Source organism: Podarcis filfolensis (genome assembly GCF_964270895.1).
Source record: "Podarcis filfolensis genome assembly, chromosome: 3".
NCBI lineage: Eukaryota > Metazoa > Chordata > Lepidosauria > Squamata > Lacertidae > Podarcis > Podarcis filfolensis.
This window is the reverse complement of record NC_139606.1, coordinates 85,451,678-85,464,805: the sequence shown is the minus strand read 5'-3', so window position 1 is coordinate 85,464,805 and position 13,128 is coordinate 85,451,678. Positions and strand designations below refer to the sequence as shown.

The 13,128-nt window shown below is 44.3% G+C and overlaps 1 protein-coding gene and 1 long non-coding RNA gene across 2 annotated transcripts in view; one reads left to right on the top strand and one right to left on the bottom strand.

The window, feature by feature from the left end:
* Positions 1 to 6,004, bottom strand: part of ZFAND3 (zinc finger AN1-type containing 3) — a 136,452-nt gene extending 130,448 nt beyond the window's left edge. Inside the window, exon 1 of the mRNA XM_083604635.1 lies at positions 5,323 to 6,004. Coding sequence (XP_083460761.1) covers positions 5,323 to 5,393 — 71 coding nt within the window. The 5' untranslated portion in view covers positions 5,394 to 6,004. The remainder of the gene's footprint in view (positions 1 to 5,322) is intronic.
* Positions 5,975 to 6,573, top strand: LOC310758419. Its single transcript, XR_014545764.1, has 2 exons — positions 5,975 to 6,065; positions 6,403 to 6,573. It is a non-coding gene; the product is annotated as an uncharacterized lncRNA (long non-coding RNA).
* The last annotated feature ends 6,555 nt before the right edge of the window (positions 6,574 to 13,128 follow it).

Sequence of the window (13,128 nt, the reverse complement as noted above, 5' to 3'; positions counted from 1 at the left end):
TGTTTCTTTTGAGGCAGCACGGGAACAACTCATACTACTTTCACAGATACATTTCAGAAACTTTAAAAACCAATACAATTAAAATGTATTCCAAATTAAGACATAGTACAAAAAGCAAGAGTAAATACTTCTGCATGCAAGACCTATTTGTTTGTGTGCCTTTAAGCATTTCCCTTACAATACCACTGTGTTGCCCTACAAAGAGTAACCTTTGGCAGGTACTAGACCCAAACATTACCAAGAATTTCAGTTGCATCATCAAATGCAACAACAGTCTTTTCATATTCAAGACTAAATAAACTGTTTTTTCTTCGTGAAACAAAAGCTAGATTCAGAAAGTTAACTCAAAGTGTCCTGAAATATACTAATTGCTTGGAAAAGAATTTAAGAAGTCTTCAAGACAAAAACCTCAATGCAAATGCCAAGCCCACAAGCCTTTTCTCACTCCTTTTGATTGCTGAAAACACATCCCATGCTCTACAAGTAAATACAGGAGTACTTTTGAAAATACCTTTGGATATGCAATCCAGGCTTAAGAAAAATGTCCACTGCTGACAACCAAGTTGGTGAAAAGGCAATCAGGCAAGCAGACACGTGCACACAGAAAAATGAGAGTGAACAATTCAAGTACAAGTCTGAATATGTCTTTTAGATGAACATGCTCCACTTGTCTCAAACGTGTTTTGAACTTGGTGTTTGTTTAGAGGGATACTTCAGTAAACTCTCCCCCCTAGAATTTAGGACTGTCCAAATTTTGTTTTCTTCCTCAGATGCTAGCTTGGCTATGTTGCCAGTCTTGAAATACGGCAGCCATGCCATGTACCACAGGAAAAGCATGTTTATATAGCTGGAACTATGCTATTCTGGGGCTTGGCTTAGTTTGAAAACAGGCATAGGCCCTGCAATAAGTGCCAAGAGAGATTGTGCTCTGTCTTAAGTCCTCAGAAACACACAAGTAAACAAGCCAGTCTCAGAAATCTGAGCAATTAAAGGTATCTGGTCTTACTTGGAAGTTTCTCCCCACTCCTTAAGCATTCCCTTTTAAAGTATGCATCCTGAGAGATACTATTGATAAACAGAACTCACTTTGAGTATTTTCAAAACCTAGGTAGACAGTAAGTATGTGGTCTTGATGCCTGACCGTCAGCATTCCTCAGTTCAGCTAAAGGTGGCATTCAGCCAACCAAATTGTGAGATGAGTGGTAATTTGGGCAATAGTCTTAGGCTACAATCCTAAACACTTACAAGAGTGTGAATGAATGAACACAGTGAGAATAACTTCTGAGTAATCATGCATAGGATTAAACAGTTAACAGACAACAGAAACAGTGTTAATTGTGCTTAAAAAGGAAGGCAAGCCCTTAAAAGACAAAACAAATTGCTCGCCATTTTCTTTATTGCAAAGGGAGGTACAGTGTAAGAACTTAATTCATTCTGGAGGTTCGTTCTTAACCTGAAACTGTTCTTAACCTGAAGTACCACTTTAGCTAATGGGGCCTCCCGCTGCCGCCGTGCCATTTCTGTTCTCATCCTGAATCAAGGTTCTTAACCCGAGGTACTATTTCTGGGTTAGCGGAGTCTGTTACCTGAAGCGTTTGTAACCTGAAGCATCTGTAACCCGAGGTACCACTGTACAACTGTAAAGATTAAGCTAAAGAGGTTTAAAAGTCAAATAAGGATGCCAGTGAGGGTTTCAAGAAAGTGGTAGTAGATAAAAGTGGTTGTTATATCATTTTGAATGATTCAAAGTTCTAAGATTCTGATATGGAAAAAAGGGTTGTTGTCAACATAGTGCTGAGAAGAATGAAGTTCTTCTGTGATGGAACATCCCCCCTTTCCTCTAGCAGACACCCCTAATCCGCTCTACGGGTTCTCCCAACCCCCAAAGCAAATCTGGGGACAGGGGGCAAGGGGGGGGAGGGCAAGTCCTGCTGCACTAATGTTAATCCTTGCACTAGTTTAAACATTCATTTCAGTATTGCCCTGGATGTCTAGACCCTGAAGCTATTTGTTTTTACTTTCAGAACTCTCCTGACAGTTAACCACCATAGAAGGCGGAGGAGGGTGTGGAGAATATAAATAGTAAACATACAATAAATAAATACAAGAAACACAGGAAGCACTTCGCTGAGATGGATCAAGTAGCAAAAAAGCCACCTAGCCAATGCCTCTGCAAAAATCATGCAGCTAACTGAAGGGAAAAACAGAACACTTATTATTATTACTACTACTATATATGACCACTTCAGCAAGACTTGATGAGGTCCTACAGAAGTTTCACATAGTCTGTGTGCGTGGGGGGAGAAAATGGCCAACAATGCTACCATAAAACAGGTATATACAAACTAGAGAAAATCCAATAATAATTTTACTTATTATTAATGTTGAAGTATGAATCTCCAACAGTACCTCTACAAGAATATCACTATTCAACACTGCTATTAATAAATGGATGCAGGAACATTAAAATACAGGTGAAATACTATCAAACAGTATGCAGGAAGAAGTGCACATGGAATTGGAGGATGCCTTGAAGTTCCCACTGATGAATGACCAGTTTATAATGTAGCTTGCCACTTCAGGTTTGCACACAACTGTGTGGGAACCTCAGCCTGTATACAGGCACTTTAATGTGTTCCTGAACGTATCAGATATTAAGCTGGATGCGAAGAAAGTAACTGAAACTTTCGCAATGAGATAGTCGCAAAAGGAAAAGCAAACATGTAGGCCACCATACTGCTGGAGATGATTTTGGGAAGTTAAATGGTCATCAAATAAAAATGCACTGCTGTTGGCTACTGTTTGGGTTCTCTTTATTACTTATTGTGCAAGGTTTAAAGCAAAAGTGGTTGGGAGAAGACTTCTGGTTGCTAAAACTAGTTTGTATCCATATGAAGAGTTATGTTAACTTAAAAATATAAAGCTTGTCCAAATTTAACATATGCACTCCATGGCAATGCAACCAATTGATATTGCCCTTCTTCTGTATGTTAAACAACGCAAACTGAAAGAACATTAAAATAAAAGCAAAGACCGCATGATTCAAAATTTTGGGATAAAAGGTGAAGGAACTATGAAGGGCAAAGTTAAAGGGGGGTGCGAAAAACAAGCAATTATTCTTCCATTCTTATGTGTATAGCGCAAGTGACCACTGCATACTGATTAAAGAAGTATATATTAAAGGACCTCCAAGTTTTTAAAATAAAATAAACATGCCTAAATCTTGCAATTTGCCAAATTATTTAAAAACCTGACAACCAGCTTTTAAGGTTACAGTGGTACCTCAGGTTACAGACGCTTCAGGTTACAGACTCCACTAACCCAGAAATAGTACCTCGGGTTAAGAACTTTGCTTCAGAATGAAAAAAGAAACTGCGCGGCAGCAGCGGGAGGCCCCATTAGCTAAAGTGGTACCTTGGGTTAAGAGCAGTTCCAGGTTAAGAACGGACCTCCGGAACAAATTAAGTTCTTAACTCGAGGTACCACTGTATTTGGGTACAGTAAGCCTGACAGCTGCCGAGATTTCCTCTGATTTATTTAGTGTAAGTTTTTGTTACACATATCCCTTCACTGAAGAGCATGTTTTCTTGAAGGCGCCATGTTTAAGGCACTACATTCTCTCAAGCTATACACCCACATTCATGTTTACTACCTGTCCTAGACAAATGTATGTTATTTGAGGTATATCAATAGGCAACATTAAAAATGATTGTACCAATGCTTTGATTCAGGTTGAATGGCTACTGACACAAACAAAACACCAAGCTCAGAAAGCTTAGCAATATTCAAATGCTGAGTGAAACACTCAACTCCTTCATTATCTTCATTAACATGCTTAAGGCAGAATAGACTATAAATTTCACTCAAATATACAATGCTTTATTGAATTCACATATACACACATGGTATTTATATCTGTCATAATTAACATTATATGTACAGCCTGACTTCAGACAGGCTATCCAGTGATGGCCAAACTTGGCCCTCCAGCTGTTTTGGGACTACAATTCCCACCATCCCTGACCACTGGTGCTGTTAGCTAGGGATGGTGGGAGTTGTAGCCCAAAACGGCTGGAGGGCCAAGTTTGGCCATCACTGCTATACGATGTAAATTATTGTCAACGCACATAACTAAGTCAACCAAGTCTTTTATTCAATCTTCTCCTTTTGCAGGATGCCTCTATTGCAGTGAGTGGAAAACTGTGGCCATCCAGTTCTTGTACACCAAACTCCTGGCAGCATGTCCAATGATCAAGGGCAATGGGAATTTTAGCCCAACAACATGTGGAGAGCCATAGTTTTGCCATTCCTGCTTTAGTCCATAACTCCTAATTCAGACAATCTACAGCTAACCTCAGAAACCATGTTCCTTTTTTAAAAAAGCAAAAAAACAAACTAGAAATCAAGATCACCACCACAAGCATTAGCATGGCTATCCTAGTTTTACATAGGCCAAAAGGAATAACCTTTATACAGGAGTGGCCTACAAGCTCCTCACAGGCAAGATTACCACTTTTGCCTTTAACCCCAAAAAGGAAGGAAGAGTTCCTTTGGATCTGATGACACTGCGCCACACAGCTTGTGCCATTACAGTATTATTCCTCTGAAAGTCACAAAACTGGAACAAAGGTTCTCGTTAACTTTGGGCAATGGGAGAAGCAGATGTGAGAAGAGTTGGAAGCAAGGACTTAAAAGCCACACCCTTTTGGAAAGTTGTCTTGCCATTTCTTATCCCCAACGAGGAAGACCACACATAGATGTCACACCTGGAGCGGCGGGGAGGAGTATATAAGAGTAAAGTTGACACACTGCGATACCTGAGAATTAAAATTACATGGCACACGCTTAAAAAAAAAAAAAGCAGGAAAGGAGTAGGAGATGAGGGGAAAACAGGGAAAACAGCTTAGAGATCAAACCGCCGTAGAGAGAGGAGCGAAGAATGAAATAAATCGTGGGTTTTCTTCGTCACCCAGCCCCCACCCCCGCTTGGCAGGAAGTGCGACTAGGCCTTCAAGCCCCCGGCTTCCCCCGCCACTGTGATGCAGCCGAGGCAGTCACAGGCCTCGGGAAGGGATCCCAGTGACAGGAGGAGGAGGAGGAGAAGGGCCGCCCTCCTCTTCCTCCAGTAGGGGAAAGGGAGTGGAAAGAGGGCGCCCGACCTCCCCAAGAAACAGGGGCTCCCCTCCCCGAGCCCTTCCCCTCCGGCCTGGCCTCCCCACCCACCTACCCACCCAGGCCCTCGGGACCGGAGAGACCCCAGCCCGTCAGCCCCGGCCAGGCCTGGCCCCTTTTGCCCGCTGCCCTCCCCGACCACGTACTCACCCCCAGAAGCCGCAGGGGCAGCGGGGCGGCAAGCTGGGGGCTTTGCTGCGCTCGCTGCCGGCGTCTCCCATGGCGGCGGCGGCGGCGTTGGCGGCCGCAGCAGCAGCAGCGGCGGATCTCAGGGCCGGGGCCGAGGGAAGAAGGAAGGGGCAGCTCCAGGCGGAGGGTCCAGGCCGGGGCTCGAAGCCGGGATTCCAGGCCGGTCAGCTGGAGTCGGGCGCTACCACTGCGGCGGCAGCGGCGGGGCGGGTGGGTAGCTGAAGCGAAGGCGGCGGCGGCGGCGGAAAAGGAGGCGGCCGCGCCCTGTGGTGCTTGAGGTGACACTGAGCGGCGGGCGGCGGCTGCCGGGGGGTTGTGACGGGCCCGCAACACGCTAGCCCCGCGGGCGGCGCGCGCCCCCTGACCCAACAATGCCCTCGGCTCCTCCCCCTCGGGGCGAGTGAGGTGGTCTTGCCCGGCCACAGGATCTGCTGGGAGAGGAGTGTACCAACGTCCGGAAATGGGTGGGGGGCTGCCGGGGACGGGTGGGGAGGCCAAAGCCGAAACGGGGAGCTGAAGCGAAGGCTAGTGTTACCACACCTTTAAAGCGGAAAGCTTCCAGGGGCGAATAAGCTCGAGAAGAGTGGTTGGGGAAAGACCGGGCACCCCCCGCACCATGATCTGCTAATGGTACGGTCTGAAGAGATTGAGTCCGGGGTGAGGCAGATAAGGCTCTGCGCATGCGGGTGAGCAGAAACCCGGAAGTAAGCGTGAAGTAAAGAGTCACTCCTAGGAGTTTCCCCTCCCCCGCGCTGGTGGAATTCCCTGTCTAGGCAGGAGCAATCCCGGGAATTCCTGTTGGGGCTGCCCTACTGGCGTTGTTCGCGGCTGCTTTCTTCCCTCTCCTCAGCCTTCGCACTGGAGGGAGAGGGTTGGAGGAGCCAGGCTGCAAGCTTATGCACACTTCCCCGCGAGTAAACCCGGTCGAAGTGTGTTGGATTTACTTGCTGAGTAAACATTTGTAGGGGCTGCGCTGATAATAGTCCCCAATTTAAAAGGAAGAGCCAGCATAGATAGCTTTCTCCTCTTTTCCTTAAACAGAACTTAATGCACCTTTACCAAGTGGCGTGATGGCAACAACCACACACAGAAAACAAACCCCAGGTGGAGGCGGAGGTCCCCCAGCTTGTACGTGCTGCACCTAAATTTTGTATTGTGCTGCTGCTGTTAAAGTTACAAGCGCCCGTCCCATTATTAAACCAGCTTTTGGCTGGTGATAGCTTTGTGGTACCGGATCTTATAACATTTCTTTTAAAAAAGAGTAACATGGAAAAGGTTCTGTTTTGCAGGTGTTAAAATATGTGTAGAATGTGATCCTATGAGTGATTATTCAGAAGCAAGGCCCCCCATTAGTACTAATGTTGCATTAAAACACCTGAAGCTGCTAAAAGAATGAAGAATCCAGGACCACTTTAACAAATTTATTTAAGGGTCCACCTGGCACCATCATAAACCATCTTTCTGGCACTAAGCTAAAACTTAATGGATTATGATTAGCTTGATAATGGCCCATTTGATGAAATATTCTGCAGAGGGGGGGTTCCGCTGGGTCTGTTTATGGATTATTGAAATGGTGTTACTGAAATTTATTGTTACGGTTTTGTGCTACACATTTGTGCCTTAACTTTTTTATAAGTTGTTTAGAGATTTCTTGCAGTAAGTGACTAATAAGTCATATAGGTAGCAATACTAACTTTTAAAATGTTTTAAACATTGGAGTAAAATGACTATGGAATGTATAAAATATAGGCTGAGATTATTATGCATTTATTCAACAGAATTTGCATGCCAGTTGTAAAGAAAATCTCTTAAGTGGTTGAGTTTAAAGTATGCAACATAAACACAGTGATCATTCACAACAAAAGTAATCAGTGATAACACAATCGGCCTTAATTTGCTATGTTAATTAATATATGTAGTTAGATAGAAAACCACTACATTTATAGCCATAGATATAGACATGAACTTCTTTTTAAACAATATTTGTATTCATTTTCAAGTTGCACCTCACACATAACATAACAAACAACACATTAATCACGTTGCTTAAAATATCACATCAGATTCTTACAGTTCACGCAATCTTCTCAATGGATATAATCCAAAAGTGGTTGCCACACATTATAGAATAGGTGGGGTTTAGAATTCTCTTTGGTCCTACAAATTTGACATATCAGCTTTTCAGGCAGGACTATTCTCCATGTGCTTCAGTGTTCAAGCCCAAAGCAGTACATCATTGCATGGCTATTTCCATATGCGCCACTGCAAGGAGGAACATTAAAAGTTCTTTATGAGCAAATGGTGGAGCAGACATGCCCTTTATTCCAAGAAAAGAAAGTTGAGGGGAAGGTTGTAGGCCATTTTGTGTATTAAACTCAATTTTAACTTCTTGACATTCCTCAGTCTCATACCTGAATCTGCCATTAAAGTTTCTTTCATATGGCCACTTTCAGGTAACCAGCAGATTCTGATACCAATTTTGTGTCCATTTGTACTGTAGTGTAGAGAGATGGGTCTGTCTGAATTCCTATGTATGTACAGTGGTACCTCGGGTTAAGTACTTAATTCATTCCGGAGGTCTGTTCTTAAACTGAAACTGTTCTTCACCTGAAGCATCACTTTAGCTAATGGGGCCTCCTGCTGCTGCTGCACGATTTCTGTTCTCATCCTGAAGCAAAGTTCTTAACCCGAGGTACTATTTCTGGGTTAGCGGAGTCTGTAAGCTGAAGCGTATGTAACCCGAGGTACCACTGTAGAATGCAAAATGCATTATCGGCAGATGAAAAAAATAACTTATTGTAGGGTTACTGGACGTCCCCGTTTCCTGGGGACAGTCCCCAGATTTGCAAATTTGTCCCCGGACAAATTCCATCCCCAGAATGTCCCCGGATTTCATCTAATTTCCCCAGGAAACATGGCAGCAGGAGTGGCAGCGGCAGTCTCAGCAGCCCAGAGCCAGCCTGGTAGCGCAGTTGGCTCTGGCTGGCTTCAGGAGCTGCCCGCTGCCGTGGCGCCCGCCATTTTGCCTTGCTGGTAGTCCCCATATGATGTGTTGCGCACAAGACACATCATATGGGGCTGAAAATGCAGTGCTGGGTGCCGCCGGGGGAGAGCAGCGCGGGGTTGTTGAGCTTGGTGCACCACTGCAACCTGGCACTCAGCTTGCCGTCAGCGCTGCTGCCCAAGGCCGTCGGCTTGGTCTCAGTCTCCAACTGGTGCTTGGGCGGCTGCAGCTGCTGCTCAGGTTCGCCATTGTGCTTCTCGACTTGCAAGCGGTGGCTCAGCTTGTTGGCCAGCTTGTCGTTGGCCATCGCAGACGAGAGGCGAGCAAGAGACGAGCTGATCCAGCCCAAGCGCGCGTCCTCCCACTCGCCGCTGGCTCTGCCCTGGACCCGCTGACTGGGCACACTGTGGCATGGATGGGTGGCCTCCGGGCGATGCCTGCACAGGAAATGCCCAGACAGGCGGGCAGGGCAGCAGTAGGAGGAGGGGGTTTCTGCTAATGCTTACTTCCGAGTAAGCCTGTAGGGGATCGCAGTGCAAGGATGGGGGGGGAGGGAGGGAGGGAGGGGCGAAGCATGGCTAGTGCTTCAAGAAAGGCCAGGACCCAGAGGAAGGCCGTGTAACAGAAGAGACTACAGAAGAGAAGATATTAATTCTTTATTTTTTTAAATAACTTTTTCCTCTCTTTTCAAAAAAATTTTGATTGATTGTGTCCCCGGATTCATTGAAAAAAATCTGGTAACCTAATTGTAAATTGCATTGCTGATGAAAAGCAGTGTATAAGAATACCACATAAGTAAGATGAATAGGTGAATGAACAGTGTGGTGTAATGGTTAAGAGCGGTAGTCTCGTAATCTGGGGAACCGAGTTCGCGTCTCCGCTCCTCCACATGCAGCTGCTGGGTGACCATGGGCTAGTCACACTTCTCTGAAGTCTCTCAGCCCCACTCACCTCACAGAGTGTTTGTTGTGGAGGAGGAAGGGAAAGGAGAATGTTAGCCGCTTTGAGACTCCTTAGGGTAGTGATAAAGCGGGATATCAAATCCAAACATTTGTCACTAGCTCCTGCATGAAATGGGAGCTCATTAGGACCATTTTCTAAAAAAACTACAGCTGAAGGGGGAAACAAACTAGCCCTGCTCATGTGTGTTTAACAGCAGTCATTAGGAAACGAACAAAGAAAGAAAGAAAGCCAATGAACCATTTTCTGTCTCTTTATCTTTGTGTTGGAAATAGGCCTGTTAAAATTTTGCATGTCAGGGTACTATGAAATACATATGACTAAGCAAACCAGGCCTGGTGAGGACGTTTAAATGCAAGCCATTTGATACTTCCAGTAATGCTGGAAATACCGAGGCAGCAAAAAAGACCTTTCCTGAGTCGTTAAGCCGGGGATGCGCTACAGAATAAATCCACAGCTTACACTCACTTTACTTATGTGATCATAACCCCACACGTGGGGGTGGGGTGGGGTGGGAATAAGTGGTGAGCAGGGAAAATTTGTCATTCCCTGTTCTCCATTTATTAATATACAGTGGTACCTCTGGTTGCAGACAGGATCCGTTCCGGAGGCCTGTTTGCAACATGAGCAGAACGCAACCCACGTCTGCGCGTGCGTGGGTCGCGAATCTCCGCTTCTGCGCATGCGCGTGATGTCATTTTCCGTGACTGTGCGAGCGGCAAAACCTGGAAGTAACCCTTTCCGGTACTTCTGGGTTGCCGCGGGATGCAACCTGAAAATGCTCAACCTGAAGCAAACGTAACATGTGGTATGACAGTATATTTTCCACTCACAGACCTAGTGGATTTTCCTTCCTCACTATGCTCTCAGAAATTTGCAGCAGGGCCCCAGGAAGCTTCCAGAGCTCTCACTCCTCCTCTCCCACAATTACATTTGTGAATAAATAGTAGCTACTACCTGTTTTATCACTATAGTAGCGCTAATTCTTAGTCAGTTTTTATTTGAGTAGAATGATAGTTGTAAAAATGAAAGGTAGAGGGAGCTCATTGAAGTCAGTTGATTAGAAGACTGATAAGCCTGTTTAACGTGTGCGTGTGTGTGTAATCTCATATTTGTGGAAGTGAGTCCCATGTAACTCTGGAAACTACCCATGATAATTCATGCATAAGATTGTGGTGTTAAGATTTGAAAGAGGAGCACATATTGTCCAAAGAATTGTGAATTAAAAGAAGAAAATGTTCCTGAAAAACTATAGCCATGCACATTTTTCCTTTTAAAATGATGACATTAGCATTTATGTGAATAACCACTCATCTCTGGATAATTAAAATTAAAAATAAAAACTTTACCAGTTCTATACTCCAGGTGTGGGAGTGGACAGGAAGCATGTTGCTTCTTAAAGCTTTTTGTACAACAGTCAGAGGAATGTGGGCGTGTGTCTGTTACAGCAGAACGGGCCACACATCTGTGGAACTACTTTAGGCTAGTCCGTGACATTGCTCAAAGAGTTTTCATAAATGTGTAGTGCACCAGATACTAAGATGGGAGGCACACCCACAAAAGACAGTAAGATACAAGAGTCTCCAAGTCTTTGTGAAGCTGTGGTCTGTACAAAGCCTATAATAGCTGCAGACTAGATCACAGTTCAGTACCCCAAGTGAGCCTTTGTGACATCACAGCTGACCACAGTTTTACAGTTCATTTGCAAGTGGCCTTTCTGGTGGTTGTGATCAGATGGAGCCCTTAGAGTGCCTTTTGAAAATCAGAAGGGGTTTTTTTTTGGGGGGGGGAGTGTTTTGTAGCAGAAAGGTTTTCTCCTTTTTGTGTTTGTGTGATTAGGCAGAGATGCTCTGAATTGCACCTGGTTCCAGTTATTGTTAGAACCATACAGTATTATCCAGCTGTCTCTTCTGAATATTGTATTCTGGTGCATCCCTTTCCCATAATAACCTCATTTCCTTGCTTATTCCCTACCCTGCCCCGTAGTTCTGAAATCATGGAGCACCAGCACTGACCCACTGCTATTTGTGATCCACAGCGATGTAAGTCTGCCTGACCTAATGATTCATGAGCTGTATCTCTCCCTCTTCCCAAACTCGGTGTGTGAGACCATCCTGTTAATCTATATGTATTCTAGAAATCTAACTGGCCTTTAGGGTTGGCTGCCTTCAGCACCAGACTGAAACCAATGCACTTCAAATAACCAGGTAAAGGTTGAAACTTGAAAGGATGTGTTAATATAGCACAAAAAAGAAAGCCGTATTTTTATTTTAAATGGGCCTTTCTTACATTTCATTTACTGTATTAGTTCCCATCAACTAGAGAGTCAATGTCTCTTATAAAATATACTGCTTTCAACAAACTTGGATGGAATCACATGGATAAATGGTGCCATTTTATCCCCTCAGAATTCTGTCTATAAGTAGCAGCTGGATATATTCAATGTACTTCAAGTGGAACCATTCCCACAACGAGTTCAGTTTTATCAGTGCCACTTCAGCTCCTGCTGTGATTCTGCTGCTTGTGTGTTTCTGTTTACCTTTTGAAATCCAACAAGATTCAGAGAGAGTAAGCTGTAGCAGGACACAGATTCTCCATGTTTGTCCCAAGAGCTCATTTGCACCTAGGTTAAGTTTTGGGAGAAGTTGGTGCCGTTTCCCCCCCAAATCCCAGGTGGACTCAATGATACATCTTCCACTTCTGGTTTGGTTGTATGAAAGAAAGCTCCTCTTGATAGTGGAACTAATATTTCTCCACAATATTTCTGCTTGTGTTTCAACTGTCAGTAGTGCTCCCTCAAGCATGTGCTGACTGAAGAGCCCCACACATGTGCATAGTAGGGAATGGATGTGCTGAAACAGCCTATTGAATCTGCTAAATCAACAGTAGGGTATCTGAGGGTTACCATATATCCGGAATTTCCTGGACATAACCGGTATTCGGCTCTCACAAACAGTGTCTGGACAGGAATTGTTGAAGTATCCAGGCAAAATATGGTAGGTGTGATAGCTCAAATAGAAGTGCTTTGTAGTTCTAGTGCTTTGTGAATTTGGCACCTTTTCCTGCTGCCATGTTCAAAAAGTGCCAAATCACAGCTGGGAAGGAAAAACTGGAAGCATTCTTATGTGTGCTCCCCAATTCTTCCTTTGCAAGCCACAGGTTCAAATTGAATCGCCAATGTCATATGACACCAGATGATTGACAGGTGAGCAGCTCCACCCGCCTCTCAAAGTAGCCCATAAATGGTACCATTTTAGTGGATTATATCACTGCATTTGAGGAAAGCTTCAGCTCTTGAATTTAATGTTTCAAGCAAGGGAGACATTGCGCTTCCCTAACTGGGTGTATTCCATATATTATTTTTATTATGAATTTATATCCAAAGGAGCCCAGGGCAGCATATACTGCATTTCTGAGATTATTTGACAATATTACTGTTGCCATTAACGCCTTTTAAGCAACATGTAAGACTTAATTTTCATTGGCTTTTAATCATCAGCGTGATAAAGTCCTCATTCGAGCTGTACATAATTGAACTATTTAGTCATTCCTGATATTTCAGATCCCCCAGCTTTTTACTATAATTTTTCCAATTTGTTTCTGATTACCTATCTTAAGTTAGCCAGAGCTCATTGCAGCTGAGTCCTAATTCCTGTGCATCAGGTGCCTGAGAGGTATATTGTAAAACAACAAAAGACCAACACTTGCAACCAACTGTGTGTGATTCATCTGCTAAGTTAGTGCCCAGGCACTAGGCTGGGAACCGAACACAAATCCTGAAGCAAAGCCACATGTTGTAACTA